General features: G+C 45.5%; 1 protein-coding gene across 3 annotated transcripts in view; it reads left to right on the top strand.

Moving 5' to 3' along the window:
- SAMD12 (sterile alpha motif domain containing 12) overlaps nt 1-9,834 on the top strand; it is a 180,193-nt gene extending 170,359 nt beyond the window's left edge. For all 3 annotated transcript variants that reach the window (XM_040695942.1, XM_015283055.3, XM_015283056.3), the window contains exon 5: nt 1,224-9,834. In XM_040695942.1, coding sequence (XP_040551876.1) covers nt 1,224-1,246 — 23 coding nt within the window. In that variant the 3' untranslated portion in view covers nt 1,247-9,834. The remainder of the gene's footprint in view (nt 1-1,223) is intronic.
- Nucleotides 9,835-19,272: the final 9,438 nt, after the last annotated feature.

Raw genomic sequence — 19,272 nt, 5'->3', positions numbered from 1 at the left:
GGTGTGCAGTAGTCAGTACAGGAGAGACATAGACCTGTTGGAGTGTGCCCAGAGGAGGGCCGTCAAAATGATCCAAGGGATGGAATACCTTCCCTATGAATACAGACTGAGAGAGGTGGGGCTGTTCAGTCTGGAGAAGAGAAGGCTCCAGGGAGACCTATAGGCAGTTATTCAGTATTTAAGGGGGGGCTATACGAAAGAAGGGGACACACTCTTAAGCAGGGTCTCTTGTGAAAGGACGGGGGGAAACGATTTCAAATAAAAAAAGGGGAAATTTAGATTGGATATAAGGAAAAAGCTTCTTATGATTTGGGTAGTGAAGCACTGGAGCAGATTGCCTGATGAGGTGGTGGAAACCCCATCCCTGGAGACATTCCAAGTCAGACAGGATGGGGGTCTGGGCACCCTGATCTAGCTATAGGTGTCCTGGTTTATTGCAGGGGAGTTGGATGACCTTTAAGGATTCTGTGGTTCTACAATCTCTGCAGGTGGAGATTACACAACCTGAAACTTGTTCCAAAATTCAGCCACTCTTGCTGGGCACTTTCTCCTTGTATCTGCCTGGAATATCTCTTACTGCATCTTATGTCCATTATCTCTTGTCCTTCTGCTTTGCATCTCAAAGAAGAGTTTGGCAGAGGAAAGAAGAAAATATAAGAAACTTCCACATAATCTTTTGTTATGTGATTGACTTACAGCTTTGTGAGGACTTTGGGGCAAGGAATAGCAGTGCCACAGAAATGGAAGGTGCTTTACTACAGCAGTAGGCAAGTCTTACTGTCTTGACCAGCAGAAGTGGTGAGAGAAGATCAGCCTCTACCTTGACACTTGAATCTTTCCAGCATTTGGCTACTGTGGTGCCTCAGTAGTTTATGCAAGGCCAGCCAAGACCCAGGCCCTCTGGGACTCAGATTGGAGGAAGAGTGAGCAGTGCTTTAAGATGAGGCAATAAAATTCAAGCAGCATTTGTTAAATCAGACAAATGATTGCTGGCCTGCACTTTATATTTATCTAAGAAATTGATTAAGCATAGAGTTTTTTGGTTGATGAGTAAAGTTGATTAAAGAAAGTGCCAGGGTCATAATATATGTTCTAAGAGTAGTTTATCTTTACAGCAGAAATGCATTTGCTCAGCACAAACATGTAGTTGAAATACATGGTAATTCCTTTACTCTGGTCTATACTCACTGTCTGGTTTTGGTTTTCTGTTTTGTTTCTTACAGCCCCGGCAGAGAGCTCTCCATAAACATTTCCAGCCTGTAAAGCTGCTGTCCTGCCACTTGATATGAAAATGAACTTTCCTTCATGAAAAAAAAAAAAACAAAACATAATCAATGGCACTGCCAGAAGGTGACCTTGGAGGAGTGAAGACAAACTTGAAGTAAAATCGGCCCACTCAAGATGATGCATTCTGAGAAGACCTGGTTTGCTGTGGAGTAAAAACGCGGTGCATAATATCCAATGCTAATTTGTTCAAAATGGTCATTGACAGACCTTTAGCTGGAAAATTTCTTCCAGTTTTCATCACTGTGCATAACTTTGGGTTCCCTTTAGGGGACTGCCTATGCCCTTCACTAGAAGTCCTGTTTTAGCATGGCAACTACTGGATTCTTTTATTATGTATGCAGATGGCATGATGTTTTAGGAAAAACTTACAGGAATTCTCCAGTCTCCGTGGATATGTTCACATTACTACACCCCTGATAGGAATGTAAAAGTCTTGTATGTGTTAGTTTTGCAGTCTAATAGTATTCCGTCAAACAATATCAGCACTTCATGCGTGCTTTCTGCACAGAATTAGCACAGTCCATATATATATATAACGGTCTTTTCTAAATACTGAGGATATGTTTCAGTATTTGTGCTGAGACTGCATCCAAACTGAAGTCCACTACTAGCATACCTTCACTGATTCACAGTACATTGTGTAGATAAGATTTGCACGTGGCAGAGGTGTGACTTTGTGGAGACTTGCAGAACAGCTGTCACAGAGGTAGCTAGGAACAGGGTCAGTTGAGGACACTGTGTCTGTTCTCCCTCCCCTCCAGCAGATATCAAAGGCTCTCATTCCTGGTGTGCCAATGTGTTTTCTTACTCAGTGAGGGAGAGGAAAGGGAGAGCACCCTTCTCAGAGGTGAGTTGGACCTAGGGTTTGTTCTCCACTAGACACAGAACAAATTGGAAGAATTCAGGTTCGTTATGCTGGCCACTATTTATGTTTTGGGCAGGACTTGGGAATCACAGTCCAAACCAAACTCTCTGAAAAAGGTAATGCGTAAGACTATACTTCTAAGGAGCAAGACACTCTCTCCGAAGAGGGCAGACTTCTTTGTTAACTTTTTCCATTTTCTATCCAAAAGCATATTTTGGTAGGAAATAGGAATAAGCAAACGGTTCTAATAAGCCTTTCAATATACTGTAGCAGGCTCAAGACTGTTGCATTCAATCTGAGCATTGTTTTTTGTTCAGTCTCTGAATGGCTGGCCTCATCACTGGCTGTATCACAGCTGGCTGTGGTACTGTTTTTTTCCACAGGGATTTAGTGGAATTAATGTCTGTCCCTAACATCAGGACCTTCTTGACACACTCTTTGTAATGAACCGATGCCATCAACATGCTAAGGGGACTTACCTATTTGTTCCTTATCTCTTTAAAATCAAGGTAGCTTTTTGTATATTTAAAACCTGTCATTCTCTCCAACCTAATAGGCAGATACTGTAGAGTTGCTATTAGTGTACATGCCAAACTGTGGGCAAAGTGCCATACCGGTGTGAAGATGCAGCGGTGGAGAGAGGGCACAATTACATCAAGGTAAAGGCACCTTTTTAGAGCAAACTCCTGTGTTCTGATGCTTAAAAACTATTGTACAGTTCATTGCTGGAGAGTTCAAGGTCAGCCTCTGAGGGTGCCTGTAGAGTCAACCGATGAATACATTTAGGTGTTATTTTTTTCAGACGGGTGCAGGATTGGGTTACAGCTCTCCACCCATCTCAGATTCAGCATGCTGAATGCTTCTTTACTGTTCAAGAAGGAAATTGACGGCCAAGATTTTCAGAAGTCGCTAGTGATTTCTAGTGGTCTGGGTTTTTCCATGGGTTTTCAAGTGAATCTCCCAAAAAGTATAAAGCAATAAGCTTTATATTCTCTTTCTGAAAATCTTGGCCCCTAATTTTAAATGTATTGGTGTACAAGTTCTCCTTAGGATGTAACAATCTTTGCCAACAGCAGCATTTGCACTTTTTAGAGCTTTTCATAGCATTACAGGTTGGAATCTGATCCTTACTGAGAGAAGTGGCTGAGCACCTCGTGGAATTCCATTATAAGCTCCAGTAAATTTTACAGCTCTTTCTGCTACAGATTTAAAAAATGCACTCTGGCAACTGACACCAATTTTGTGTTGGTACAGCAATTAAAAAAAAAAACACACACAGAAAAACTTGAATATAAATTACTTTCAAAAGGAGAATGCTATACTTCTGCAGTAGAAATTCTCTTATTTTACTATCCAACGAAAAATTCTGGCATAATTTGAATGATAAAAGGAGAATTTATCAGAGAGTATTATCTTAAAAGGGCATATGAGAAAAATACGAGCTAGGCAAAGAGCTGCTAGAAGCATTTTTGTATCAGTGTTAGTTTTGAACATCTTCCAGTATATGGTCATGAATTTAGATGTGTGCACTTCTCCCATTAAAACAGTTTGTTTTAAAAGCTTCCCAGGATTCTAGCTATGGTGATCTAGAAAACCAGTGTTACAGGCCCTGAGAAATGTGAAAATAAATCCAGACCCTCGTGTAGCCAAACTCAGTGAGAACTCTGCTGTAGGTGCCCATGGACCAAGCTCATTTGGCAGCGGTGTAGGTCTCCATCCTACAGACAGCCCGTGCATGTGGAGAACTCTGAGCGTAAGCAAAAATAGTTCCCTCGTGCCCCGCGACACTCCTCACATGTGTAACTGTCTGCAGGAGCCATAAGGAAATCACTGTACTTTTTGGCTTGTATTTAACTATTCATCGTGTTTGGATGTTTTTAATCACTGTTATTCTCCCAAAGTAGGCCGTGCTTCCTCAGGGATATTTATGACATTGTTCTGCAGCTACTGAACAACTATCTGGATCCCAGCGTATTCTTCCAAAAACTTTTTAATATAAATAAACATGTGGGGGAGATTTTTTTGTTACTGTGAATGGGGGCAGGTACTGTATTCTCGGAAAGGCTCTTGAGTGCAGACAATCAAGTCTATTGCATTTTTTATGCTGAACACCTTATTAAGAGCGGACGCATCCGCTTTTGCCTGGGTCGCAAGAACAGTTCTGTGGAAACAATGCTTTATCTCCAGTCAATAAATCATTTATGGCGAGAGTGCCAAAGACCAAGTCAACATGAAAGGGAGTGAATAAGTTATTCCGGCAAAGGAAGCAAATTTAAATATGCTCAGAGCCATTAGTTCTGTGCAAAAGAGTAGAAGACGAATGCTGTTTTAATAAAAGAGCAATTATCAGCCCTGTGGAGCTGGATATACTCTCAAAGCCCAGTGCTGCCATTGCATTGATCACTGCTCACAGCTCTGAGACGGTGGAGCAGCAAGCATCCCCGTGCAGTGCCCGGCTGCTGCTCTCTGGGCAGGGACATACAGAGACTCAGCCCTCCTCACTGCTTCAAATTATGCCAAGTGCAGCATAAGAAAACTGAAGGAATTGCTCACCTCAAAAAACACGTTGCGAATGAAAACATCTTTTGCACCAGTTTAGTCCTTGCTTTCTTTCATCTGCCTGGCTTTCTTTGCCCAAATTCCCCATCACTTATTCTCTTAGGGAGAACAGAGCTCTCCAGGGGGGCAGACTGCAAAAGCCCTGCAAGCCCCTTAGCCTTGCTGGTCCATCTGTATTGTGCTGTAGCAGTGGGCTCCTTCCTGGCTGGCTGCTTCTCAGCAGCCAGACTGAAAGCAGCTGCAGTGTCATTAAGGAAATCAAACCATTATTAATGACAAAATTCTTTGTTTGTTTTGTTCCCCATTTTCAGAAGACCCTAGGCCAGGCCCCCAGCAGACCTACAACAGACTGTTCCATCCTTCTTCTGAGATGTGTTGGTTAATGCCAGCTGTGGGGCCAGTCCTGAGGGATTTTGTGCTATAGCCAAAAGCAGCCTCCCTCCGCCCTCCACAAAGCCACGAGATCTCAATTATTCAAAATTGTTTCAGGCAAGCAGAGTAAAATCCTGCAGTTTTCACCTCCGTCCCCTTTTAACTCTCTGCAGTCTGAATCTCCTTTGAAGGGCCCTGCTACAAGGCCGTGTTGATTGACCCAGATAGATATAAACAGGTCAGTAAGATTTTAATTTAAAAAATGAAAATTGATGACTGGGGGGAAGTATTACCATCATTACCTGCAGCCTCCTATGGTAAAATGCAAGTAAGCCATCTGGAGTGCAAAAATGCCACCAACGTAATGTATGAGTGATTAGGCAGGCGTGTGAGTTTAAATCAGCAAGTAAGCAAAGTAGATGTTTGATGTGGGAAGCCAAAAAACGTACGGGAGGTCAGTGGCCAGTAGGCTAGGGCTAGTAAGACCACATGCGTTCTGCATCCTCATAAACAGTCATAGTGAATCTGATGTTAGGTACAGCATGGTGGTTACTGTCTGAACATGTGAAAACCAACAAATATTCTTGTTTTGTATTTGAAAGCAGTAGAATAAGGGAGTCAAATTTCATACTAAAATGTAATTCCTCCTACTCCATCAGAAATTATGGGTAATATTAAGCAGCAGCTATCCAAACATATTCTTAAATTCACACCACCAGATATGTGAGTGTAAGCGTAAGATTTTTCAGAACTTAAAAGCGTTAAAAAAAAGCTTTAAATTACACAAAAACAAACAAAACCCCAAACCAATAATTAACAAGAATGAGTGACCTGACCCAAAAGACTATAGGCTCATTAGCTTCCTATCAGTACGAGGTAAAATCATAGAAAGGTTGATATGAAGCAATCATTAAAGCAATTAAAAATTGATAAACCCCTCCAAATGATTGTTATAGAAATGCATTGTGTTAAATAAATTTGTTATCATTTTTTGTGATATCAAAGGCTTATTGATAAAAGAGGCTCTGCTGACATACTATCCTTAGCCTTCTATAGATGATTTGATTCTGATAAAGAACAAAAAACACAATGCAGAATCAATATAGACCACACTAAGTGGATTAAAACTGATTAGTTGCTAGTTCACAAAAAATGGTTACAAATATGACATTATCATCAGTGAGACTATTTCTAATGAGCTCCTTCCAAGGTATGTTCTGTTATCAATATTCCTCCCAGAGAAACAGAAAATTACTGTGGGAGCATTTACAGATGACAAAGCCCGGTGCGTGCCATTAAATGATGATGAACCTGGAGTGCTGCAAGTGCAGAAGCCAAGGGGAGGAGAAGAGCTTCCTTGGGGGCTTGGGAATGTGTCTGGAGTTGGGTGGCCTTGAAGGTCAACGTCATCCACTCAGCGTCAGCCCCAAAGAGCTCTTGGGAAAGTGTCATCTCTGAGGAGGACCATCAGTAGGACCTGGAGGATGTCTAGGACCTGGCAACAGTGATGTTACAGAGCCATTTGTGCACATCTTCCATATATTGACAACTTGGAAAGATCATTTTCTAAAGCTCCCAGTGTCATTCAAGGGCAGGAAAACAGCTCTTATTATAGTGCTAGACTAATGAAGCTCAAGCTATTAATTTATCAGAGACGATGTGAAGAGATGACTCAATCTGCCTGTAATCACAACCTCTACCTGTGCAGGAAGTGCTGGCTGAGGGCAGGTAGTGCTTTTATTCAGAGGAAAACGGAATGATATGCTCTACTAGCTGGAAACAGATTTCAGGCTAGAAATTAAGCACAAATGCTCGACAGGGAAGATAATTACCCATAGAGACAACTTACTTGGTTATCTGGCACATTCTCCATCATGTAAGGTCTTTAAGTATATGCAGAGCTTTTTTCTAAGTCAATAAGCTCTACCTCAAATGGAAATGTAGGCTCCGTTCAGCAGTCCCTGGATGAGGCAGTTAGGTGTGTGCTGTGTAAGAGCTCAGCCTGGATCATCACTAGATCATCCGATGCAAAGTTCTGAATTGAAATGTCATGAAGTTTAAATATGAAAGGAAAGCAGGCCCACCTGTATCCATTGTTTTCACACAATATTGTCTTAGAGAGCTATGAACTGACCCGTAACTGGTGGGAGCTGCAGTAGGTCTCCTCGTATTTACAAGGGTCTTCTGCATGTGATTAAAGAAGAGAACTGGACAAGAAAAGACAACAAAAGCCTCTGGCCATACAGAATTAGTCTGTTGTTGTTTGGTACTAACAGCCTGGGATAAAGTCCTGCACCCACATGAACTGTGTGAGCAAGCAGTGAGAGCCATGGCTTTGCCTCTTGATCAAGGAGGCACCATTTTGCTGGCATGAAACAGGTTTTATGTTCAACAGCTAGTAGAGGAGCTGAAGTGCTGATTGAGAATTACATTGTGTTGCTTTGCAGTTTAACAAGGTACAAAGCAAACCGTTCCTGCTCTCCCAACGAGCCCCTCTGCAGCTGGTGAATGGAGCCCTCCAAGTGAAATGAGTTCAGTGGGATGACCCAGAGCAGTGAGCACTGCGAGCCTTACTGCAGGTGGCTGCTTTGAATACTGTACCTTCAAAATAAGCAGGAGTGGTCGGCTTCTTATCCAGGTCTCACGAAGCTGCTGTTCTTAGGTACAAGGCAAGCACAAAGCTACGAGCTGCCTTTCAGAGTTCTTTGTTGTGCTGTGGAAAATGGCACAAAATAGGATGTGTATTTTAGAGGGTAAACAGTTCACGCAGGCAAAAGAAACCACAAAAGCAATACTTACTGCAAATTGGTATTGAATCAATATCAAGAAGCTGGAACAAAAAGGGACACAGCTAAGAAGATAAAGATCTTTGGGGATTCTTGCTCTAATCCAGTGTGAAATCCTAAGAAAATGAGTCTGGTGTAGATTTATTGTTCAGAGAACATTGGTCAATACCAGCTGCAGTCAGGTACATTTGTGGGATCGCTGGCTTGTGTGTCAGCAGTGGAGCAGTCCTATGATGGCTGCACAAGGGCTGCCTCTTCCCTAAAAGTGGGATTTCAGCATTGTTGTAACACAGGCTTAGTCAGAATGAGATGAAAAGCTTCTTTCTGCTTTTAATTCCAAGTATATCTAAATACCTTTTCAGAAAAAGAAAAAATCCTGCGTAACTGTTGTTATATCTGTAATCACATTACTTCTATTAAGCACTTGCCTAGAATTCGTCTATTTAATATCATGTTATCGAATTAAATAGCGACATACGGATATTTTTTTTAAAGCAGGGAAACCAAGATTGCAGCCCAACTGCATGTAAGCAACAAAAAGGTGTGCAGAGAAAAAGAAAATCTGCCCCTGAGATGCTTAGGGGACCTATTTGTTTGGGTTTGTTTATTGAGAGCTCGGTTACACGTCTAGGCAGGGGCTTTCCCTGCTGAGCCGGGCTCCGAACTCAGGACACATCCAAACACTTGGAGCCCTCTTACTGTGCTGGAGGCTCCTCTGCTTTTCTCTGAGAGGGGTAGGAAAAAGATTAAGTGGCCTCCAGCACGATGGAGAAACCACAGAGGGATGTTAGCTTCCAGTTTATGCAGAGCATCTTGGCCTGAGACAGAGCTCATCATTCTCCTCGCTAAGCTCAGCCCTACTGATGGACAGAAAGAAGTGGGCCATGAAGGGAACCCAGAGCCCTGCACCAGGCTGTCCTGGGGCCGTGGCAGGAGATGGACAGACAGACTGACAGACTACCTTGCAGGGTTAGCATGCTCAGGGCCAGGGAAACTGATTGCTGTTGGTGGTCATTGCTGAGTGCTGGGCTTCCCCTAAATAATGGTGAATTGCATGGAGCAAGAACCTGGAAATGTGAGTTGCCAGCACTGAAGTCATAGAATCAAAGTGACTGAGGTTGGAAAGAACCCGTAAATAGCACCAGATCATCCAGTCCAACCCCTGCCTTGGGCTGGGCCGTCTTGTATTTGGATCGGGATGCACTTGGCTTTGTCTTCAGGTTCTTCTAGGGCCTCCAGATATATGGACTTGCCTCATGGTTGTTATTCCTTTTTCACATCTGACCATGGATAAGATGACAGTGATACCCACCCATGATCAGTCTGACATTGTGTCGGCAGCATTTGGCTCCTCCGTTTCTGGGAGCTGAATTTAAATTTAGCTGAGCCTGTCTTTGAGGGATTCTCAAAATTCTCCTGTAACCTCCTTTTAATGTTAACTTGGTTGAAAATCTGGTAGAATGGCAGCACTCAAATGGTTAAAACGTGACACACTGTTATTCCCAGTCCTCTATGAGAGCATTCTAGAGATGAAGCCAAGTGAGGTGGCATAACAACAAAGTGTGCCTTTCTGTTGGATGTGCACTGCTCTTCCCCAGGCATCCAAGGTGTTCCTCTGTTCAGCAGTGCTTTTCTCCCAGAACTGAAATTATCATGCAATCTAATTTTTAGTACACGAAGTGGCCATCACTGTTAATTCCACCCTACGATTTTTGTATTTCTGCTTTAATTCCTTCTGCTTTCAAAAATCAATGAAAAATAAAACCTGGGTGGGAGGGAAGAATTCTAATAAATGATGAAATTAAAATCAATATCAAGTTTTTGGTATCTTCGGGCATGATCTCTGGAAGCTTTGGATATCTGCTTTATCATTTTGTATATTTGACAATTTTGTACTCCGCATCGTTTGACTTCATTTGTGCATGGCAATGTATTAAAACATGGAATTTTTATTATAGAGTAAAAGGGTTTTGTCTGATTTAAGGAAGTTCAGGGCTTGACCCATTGCATGTCCTGGACTCATGGGGCTCCAGCACAGGATGTGAGGAGTTTGCTGCCCGGCACTGCGGGTGTCATGGAATGCAACGCACTTGTAGGTGCAGTAGGGCATCTCATAGAATCGTAGAATCATTAAGGCTGGAAAACACCTCTGAGGTCATCTAGTCCAACAATCAACCCATCCCCACAGCACCCACTAATCCATGACCCTTAGTGCCACAGTTAACCTTATCTTTAACACCTCCAGGGACTGTGACTCCACCATTCCCTGGGCAGCCTGTTCCAATGCGTTGCCATTTTTGTGGCAGATTTGTGTTCCAGACCCTTCGCAGCTTCATTGCCCTTCTTCAGACATGCTCCAGGGCCTCAACAAATCTCCTAAGGGGTCCAGAGCACAAAAGAAGCAGGTACTGGGTGGGGTGCGCGTCACCCTATTTATTCCTTGTATAGATCAACACTTGGGGCACAACAATGATGTGCAAGTCAGTGGCTGAGATAGTTCCAGAAACTAATACTGAAATTCCAGCATGGTGTTGTGTTCTCCCATATTAGTGTGTTTTTTTGTTGTTGTTTTCAGCCATACCCATGAGTGTTCTTTTATTTGTAAGGTAGAGATTGATGAGGTATTTTGGTCAAACAGAAAATACTGGGCTTAACACGAAATAATAGAATGAAATTACATAGCGTGCAATGTAACTGACAAAGTCAGGATAAATTGTCATCTAAAAAAAGAGAAATCATGCTTTTTATTGTAACATCTTGTGATTGGGCTGCAATTTACTAAATTCTGTTTACATCTTTAAAAAGCTTTCTACTCCATAAACTTTGTTAGTGAGAAGAATATGTTAGCAGAGAAAGCTCCATTTCAGCACAAATCTGTACACGTTGCATCTTGGGCTGAAGGAAGTCAGAAGAATCAGAGAATGGCTTAGATTAGAAGGGACCTTAAAGACCATTGAGTTCCAGCCCCCTGCCATGGGTAGGGCTGCCACCCACCAGACCAGGCTGCCCTGTGTAAAGTGGAGCAAAGCCACGTGATGGGAGCAAACGCCTCTAGTCCATAGTGAAGTGCAGAAGACATCAGTGAAGCTCCCCAGTCCCACCACTGGCACTCTGCACGTGAAAGAACAAGGTCCTCTGTTTTTTATCCCACCTGCTGACCTGTTATGTGAAATGAGAACCATGCTGAGCTGCCACTGCTAAACCTTGAGACTGAGCAGAGAAACTGCAACTCTGCCAACACGCTGCTGCTTCAGAGGTTGTGTTGCAAACAGGACTGATCTGAACAGTCATCTTTGTACAGATGTAAAGAAAGAAGAGGCTGCTGTTAGTACTGGCACTCAGCTCTTGCCGCATCATGCTCGACCTGTCAGGGTCTCGGCACATTGTGATGCTTCCAAAGCCCCTCTGTGGGTGAGGTTTCCAATCAGCCTTGCCTGGATTTGTCTGAGGTTGGTTCCTCCTTCACCTCATTTGTGCCATTGCCTTGTCACTGCCTTCTTGCCTTTCTGCACCTAATGGGACTCCTTGCCTTCCACTGCTGTTAACATCAAGTGGGAAATGCACTGAAGCACTGCATGTGAGAAACATACTTTCAAGGGAAGCTGTTTTGCATTAACTAAATGGCACCAGGACCTTAGGAGGGGATAGAAGGGAGTCAAATTGCTGCAGCTATGTCCTAGAGCAACAAGGGGATCAGTCTCCTCCTTGCCCCCACGTTGCAGTGATGAGTAAAATGACGGCTAGAAAGATTGAGGCTGGATACTATTTTCACAGCTTTCCAGGAATGGGGACACTGACACAGTGGGAGGGGCTGCCTGCAGGAATGGAGAACTTCAGCCAAGCATCTGCCGGGAATCCCAACCCCGTGGAGGGGCAGATGTTGCACTAAGCACTCTACAGAGATTTCTTTCTGATTTTTCTGTAGGTACAACTTAAACAGGAAGCAAAGAGTTAACTTCGTTAATTATCATTACTTTGCATTTCAGCTGGAACTGAATTTAGCTCTTCTTTTTTTACCTCTTGGAGGTAGAAACCTACCACTATGTAGCGATGAGTAATTCCAGACATGCTCTGGCTCATTTAAGTCAATGCATCAGGCTGTCAGCTGAGGAACTGGGGCACATCCACAGCTCTTGCTGTTCTGCGAGGTCAGCGGCTCCCTCCAGTATGACTGCACTGGGATGGCTTTCATCTCAACATGAGAAGAGCTGTCTAACATTGAGAACAGTGGCACAACCTCCCCATCAGCAGAGGTTTTGAGGATGCGGCTGGACAGGGTGCCAGACATAGAATCATAGAACCATAAGATCATTAAGATTGGAAAGAAAAGACCACTAAGATCATCTAGTCCAGCCATCAGCCCATCCCCACCACGCCCAGTAAAGCACATCCCTCAGTGCCACATCACATTTCCTGAACACCTCTGGGGACGGTGACTCCACCACCTCCCTGGGCAGCCTGTTTCAATGCCTGACTACTCTTTCAGAGAAGAAATTATTCCTACTATCCAACATGAACCTCCCCTGGTGCAACCTGAGGCCATTCCCTCTCATCCCATCGCTGTTACCTGGGAGAAGAGCTGACCCCCGCCTCACCACAATCTCCCTTCAGGAAGTTGTAGGGAGCAATAAGTTCTCCCCTGAGCCTCCTCTTCTCCAGACTGAACAATCCTGGCTCCCTCAGCCACTCCCCATAAGATCTGTGCTCCAGACCCCTCACAGCTTTGATGTCCTTCTCTGGACATGCTCCATGGCCTCAGTGAGGGGCCCAAAACTGAACACAACATTGACAACATTGGAGGTGCCAGTACCAAACTCATGGAACGGACAACCTCATGGAAGCTCACTCCAGCATCACAGTGAGGATCATGCTTTGGAGCTGGCTTTCCATAGGCAGGCTTTCCCTAGGTCATTGCTGAGCACAAGGAGGGCATAAGGGCAAGCTGGAGGAGAGGCCTGAGACAAGGGGTGAATACATATTTAAAAACAAACAGACAAACAACAACAACAACAACAACAACAAACAAGCAAAACAAACAAAACAGATGTTTTGAGCCCATACATAAGGCATTTTACTGCCAGTGATCCAAAGCCTTGAAAGCCTCAGCCACCCCTGGCAGAGGGCAGGCCGGAGATGTGTGTGGCCATCTCCAGTGCCTGAAGACAGATCTGGAGAAACACTTCTCCTTCACTGGGGAGTTTTAGCGCAGAGAAAGGAAGCGCCCCAGGACACGGAGCAAGTCGCAGCTCGAGCTCCGCTCAGCACTGCCAGGGAGTGCCCGGGGAGCGCGGTCGGTGCCCGACGCTCAGCCCTGGGGCTCCGCGGCTCTCCCCACAGCCGGATGGAAGGAGACAACGTGGGAGGCAGATTGTTCGGTGGAAAATGTTGGGAACCATTGTGCTAAGCTGATTAACTCATTTAAACAATTTTATTTAGCTGCAGAAGTTGCCCCCGATGAGAAGTGCAGCTGTAAGCATTTGCACAATGAAAATGCTCCCACACGCAGGAAGGCCAGATAAGCCTCTGCCTGCCATTGTTACAGCATGAAATTGTAGCACTTCGGGGAAAACGCAGGGTTTTTCCGCCTTTGTTTAAGCTGTAATGCAGAGCATGAAGGATAGAGCTGTGCTATGCGTGTTCGCACCCCTCAGCCCCAACTTCAGGCCAGTGCTGGCAGGCTGTGGGAGGTACAATGTGGCCAGAGGCCTCAGCAGCTCAGACAGCCTGGGGCTCCCAATGCCCAACTGCTGCTGGCGATAACCACAGCTCTTCAGCAGCTCTGCTGCCCTCCCTCCGCTCCCCTGGGCTGCTGTGCATTAGGTAGAGGAAATGAACATTTCTCCTCCTCTGCCTTATTAGTCCAAAAACAGGCTGCCTCCTGGTCCCAAAATATGGGGCTTTTGGATCATGTCCTGCCATTCCCCTGAGGGATGAGTCAAATGAGGAAAAATGAGACTTCCTGGAACATTACCCAAACGTGCTGGACCGAGGACCACCCTCAGCCTTCAGCATCTCTCGGACCGCCAGTCACAAAGCCCTCCCAGTCTGACTTAAATTAAAACCACCAGAAGAGCAGTATGGATTCAAGCAGTCAGCGGGGCATTTCCATGGGATCTTCAGCCATGGTTCGGGACCCCCTGCGTATCGGATATTGTCTGGAAATACTCTCTGAAAGCCATCAAGAGGCTGGGTATCCAACCACAAGAATAGCTGCTCTCTGCTCTGCCATTGCTGTCAGCTAGCTTTACCTTCTTTGTTTGCTCAAGAGCTCATGGCTCTGCTCCAGCTCTCCTTGCTTCCCACGGCAGGCTTGAGGAGGCAGCAGACCCTCATCACAAAGTGGCACCCACTTGTGTCCCCTGCCCTGGGTACCACCCAGTGAAACAGAACATGGTCACCCATCTCCACAGGAATAGTGCCTGGGGAGCATCCAGGAGATCCCAGGGGCAATGCGCTGCTGCTGGCTTTGTTTTGAGCAGTAGCACTGTGAAAAAATCAATGAGGCAGATTTTAAATGGATTAGAGGCAGTTAAACGACAGGTCTCAGAAGAGGGGTTGCAAATGAAGAGTGATCCCATGGGGAGGTTTCATAAAGGGGATATTCAGGAAGCTCGCCCCGGCTGTTTGCTGTAGAGGTTCTGATGGATAAACAACTGAATGTGAGTTTCCCAAGTGCTGCTCTTGCTAAAGGGGCTAATATGACCCTGGCATGTGTAAATGGGAGTATCGAGTGGTAAGGGAAATGTATTAGTGCTGTATCTGACATTAATGAGACCAAAACAGTCCAGTTCAGCTGTCAACGCTTAAAAATCAAGTTGAAAAACTAAGAAAGGCTGGGAGAAGAGCTATAAGGCTGATTGAAAGCATATTTTCTGATGACCCAAAGGAGTGCAATCCGTTTACGTTATCAAAGAGGAGCATAAGAGATGAATTGATCATGATCTGTAAGAATCTACATATGAAGGAGCAATGCAGTATCAGAGGGTTACTCTAGCAGACAAAAGCATACGAGCCAGAAAGACAGAAGCTGAAAAAAAAAAAAATCAGGTTGAAAATGAGGCATATTTTTCTCCTTAATAGCCTTGTAATTAACTGCTGGAGGAGCTGACATGGGATATGGCAGATTCTCCATCACCAAAAAAGGTCTTTAAATTAAGTGTGGATGTCTTTCTACATGATGTAGCTCATGTACTGGTGTGGGAATTGCTGGGCGAAGCTCCATGGTCTGCATTATGCAGGAGGGCAGAGGAAAGCTCTGCAGGGAGCCTGCTGGCCCTGGGATCTGTGGAGCCATCAAACGGTGATGCCCGCATCGCACTGAGCAGCACGTAGCCTGTTTATGCAGCACACCAGATGAAAAGACTCTTTTAGGGATATTTAAAGGGCTTTAAATATTTTATTAGAGTTTTTTGATAGCCTCTGCCTGCAAAACCAGGTAGCTGAAATAAACATTAAACAAAAAAAACTCCTGAAATAGATTTCTCACACCCCCAAATCCCAATATTAAAGGTCAGTATCTCAAGATACTCCGAGCTTTCCAAGTGATGTTCCAAGGACTCAGCCCTTCATCGTGGTTTAAAGCTCCTCTTTCATAGATTTCTTGATGCTAAACGCAGAAGGGACCACTGTGGTCTCCTAATCTGACCCTGTGCATGGGGCAGCCCTCAACTACTCCTAGGCTCAGCACGCCCTGTACACCAACAACACAGCTCCTGCACCGTGACTGCCTAGAGTCACTGCTTTATGGCTCAGGGCTTAAAGGCAGGAAAAACATGGTGTAAAAGCCACTTGCTGGGAGGATAGAGGGGAACTAGGAGGGAAGCTTGAGGCAGACTTCTTCCTGGCACCTTGGTTTGGTTTTCCGACCGTCACAGAACTTACGAGAAATAAGGTAATTCCTAGGGAAATCAAGCCATAGATGTGGAGGTAGATAGATCTGGTGGCCTTCTATGGAGTGATGACATCAATAGACAAAGGATGAGCAACGGTTGTCATCTACTTGGTCTTCTGCAAGGCCTTTGACGTGGCCACGTTCTTATATCTACATTGGAAAGATACGGATTTAAAGGGTAGACTATTCAGCGGAAAAAGAATTGGTTGGATGATTGTAACCGGAAGGTTGTGGTCAATGGCTCCATTTCCAGGTGGGGGCTGGTGATGAGCAGGGGTCTGTCTTAGGATCAGTGCTCTTCAGTATCTTTATCAGTGATCTGGATAGTGGGATTGAGTGCACCCTCAGCAAGTTTGCAGATGACACTGACCTGAGTGCAGTTGATGTGACAGAAGATGGGGATGACATCCAGAGGGATCTGAACAAGCTTGAAAGGGATAAATGTGAATCTGATGATGTTCAACAAAGCCACTTGAAAGGTGTTGCAGCTGGGTTGGGGCAATCCCAGGTACGTGTACGGACTGGGAGGAGAACCCACTGAGAGCAGCCCTGAGGAGAAGGACTTGGGGGTTCAGTTGGATGAAAAGCTGGACATCGAGCCACAAGCTTGTGCTTGCAGCCATCTGCCAAAGCTGCCAAAGCTGGTCCCTCACAGGGCAAAACAGAGCTTTATTACAGGATGTCACAAGAGTCCTTGTCTCTGGGACAGCGCCGTTCACAGGACTGCAAGCACTTTTTTTTAGCAATGAACTGTAGCCCCCATGAACAACGCCCCATCACTTGTAGCTCATCCTGGTGCTGCATCATGTCTGCAGGAAGCCCCGGACAGCTTCGGCCTCAGAGCTGCCAGCAGCCCTGAGTGCGCTGCAGTGACTGCCGGTGCCTGCGAGCCGTGAGCTAAAGCACGAGGAGGGGAAAACGGGAGAGAGGGGAACCAGTGATGTGCAGAGATAAATTCCTTTTAATTAACTGGTTATTTACATCTTACCATACAGATCAGAGCTAAGTATATCCATCCAAGCCGATATCTATGATTCACAGATTGTCAAATGGATATTCTGGAAGTGAGAAGTGACAGGAATAAAAGTCACGAATCATCAGTTGTTTTTTTAATGCTCATGGACAGCAGGTTTTATTACATGTAAATTCAGTTCTTAGCTGTTGCAAACATAAAGAAAAGAAATAGCTGAAGCCAAATTTGCATGGATAGAAAAGGGACGTGGCTTTGAGAACAAGAGATTGCAAGCTGAAGGATGGGCTCTGCCGAGCTGTGGTCTTGGATTCACCCAGCCAGCAGCAGTGTCTGCCCATGGCTCTGCTGGGGCAGCCTCCACCCCAGCCACACACAGCCAGCCCCAGTGCTCCCCTCTGCTGATGGTCAGAGGAGGCTCGGCACTCCTCAGGTGCAGTCTGAGGCTGGCTGAAATGAGGCGAGGTGACCCTATTTGCTGATGTTATTTGAAGCCCATGTACTGTCAGGAGGCACAGGGCAGGATTCCAGGCCAAAAGGAAGCAGGAGCCTGCTGCCATGCCAGGTCCCTGTGGAGACGACTCCATCCACACCAAGCTATCGGGTTTTCAGGAAGCGGCTGTTCCCCGGAGCACGCCTGCAGAGGCACCCAACAAGTGGCTGCAAAGTTGGCTGTGCATAAATGTAACGAACAAATGGAAATACCACTAGGTATCTGGAAACTCGTGTTTTCTCTTTTTATCTGAGACAGCACAATGAATGGAAAGCAATATTCAAGTACCAAAAGTTAGCAGACTGAAGATAAAAATATACCAGTTGCTAGGAGATAGCATTTAATCTAGAACTTCAGGCACTAAATAAAAACGAAGTTATAAGAAGAAATACTGCTCAGGACACAGAACAGCACCAAGCAAGTGGCTGTGAGAGGGACCAAAGCTGCCATGGACCGGGGCAATAGGGAAGGCTGTCAGCAGGTGTGAAGCAGAACTCATGCCAGTGATGGGCACTGCAGGCAGAAGGCTGCCCTGTCTGGGGCTGCTGGGAGGTGCACCCCTGGGGTGAGTGGGACTTGGGCTGCAGCCGACCAGTAGCCCCTCTGGGGATGGAAACCAGAGCCCAAAGTGTGTTCAACCTCAGCTCATTCCCTCCAGCTGGGAGAATTATAGCAAAAGAGACCTGCGTGTGAAGGTGAATCCTGAGGCCACCAGCCTTGCATGGCAGTTCTGTATGATAGATAGTAGCCACAAGAAGCTCTCAGGAATAGCATTCCTTCCACACCTCCCCAGGGTAACTTCCATTTCAGAGGTCCCCTTGACCAAGGCTGGTAATCACCTCTGTACTATTTGGTCATATTGTATTAATTAGAAGGACTGAACTGTACAGGTTCCAAGGCCAGATGGAAATCAAACCTTTCATAGATTTGACATTACCAGAATTCCTGAACATGGACACACGATTTGTTTAAACTTGCTCAGGATAGTGCTCGTTGGAGTGATAAATAATTTCCTTGGGAAAGTGCCAAAGTGCAGAGTCCATGCTGATGCCAGCAATCTGCCAGAAGGCCTGGATATAGTCAACAGTTGATATGGTCAAGCTTGAATGATCACTGGTAGAGTGGATACGAACATTATCAGGAGTTGATAGGGTCACGCTTGAATTACCGTTGGTGGAGTGGATACGAACGCGCTCAGGAGATCCACAGGACCATCTCCTCTGCTGGCCCAGCTTCTCTTCTGAAGGATAACTGCTGGTTTCTACAGCCTCAGAAGACTCACATGTGCTGGCAGCAGGGCTGTAACATGGGTGCTATGCCATTATATTATGGGTGCCATTAATGCTGATGGCAGCATCTGGCACCTCCTCACTGTGCAGTGCGGCCAGCACAGACGTTCCCTCACACCCAGAACTGCTGTGCTCCAGATCTCCTGCAGGGATGGGGGTCTGGTTGGGCCTCGTTCAGTTCCTTTGCTCGATCCTGAAGGCTAGCTGGGAGAACATCAGCTGGGAGGGTTGGCTGGGTTTTTTTTCCTTAGGTGTGGTTTAGAGCCCAGCCACCAAGGTAGTGCTCACAGCTCTCTCGTTTTATTTGCGAGCAGTGTGCTGGGACCAGATGACCTCCCATCTCAGCCACGCTGTGAGTTTTGCATCAGCAACAATTCCAAAAGGGCCTGGAGAAATGGGAGCAGAAACGGGTTTCTCAAAGTCCTCCAGCAGCTGTTCCACGTTCATTTGATTTTTAAGTTCTATTCTGATCTGGGGGCAGTCTGAATACCTTTGCCAGCAATACATCTCCTAAGAGGCCTGGAAATAAATGCCGCTTGTTTCCTGGTATCTGGAGCTAAAAATAAGGACCAGCTTGGTATGATAAGCGCCCTCCAATTCTAGGGACCAGCACACAGATGTGGGCAGTGGTGCTTTCAAACATTAACAGCAATGTCATCTGCCATGTGGGCAGCTCACGTCCCACACGCACAGGCTGCCAGTGCCCTCATCTCTGGTGCAATCTCTGGGACAATCAATGGGCAACAAAAGGCGGCCAAAG

Source organism: Gallus gallus, chromosome 2 (genome assembly GCF_016699485.2).
Source record: "Gallus gallus isolate bGalGal1 chromosome 2, bGalGal1.mat.broiler.GRCg7b, whole genome shotgun sequence".
NCBI classification, from domain to species: Eukaryota; Metazoa; Chordata; class Aves; order Galliformes; family Phasianidae; genus Gallus; species Gallus gallus.
This window is presented reverse-complemented; position numbering and strand designations above follow the sequence as displayed.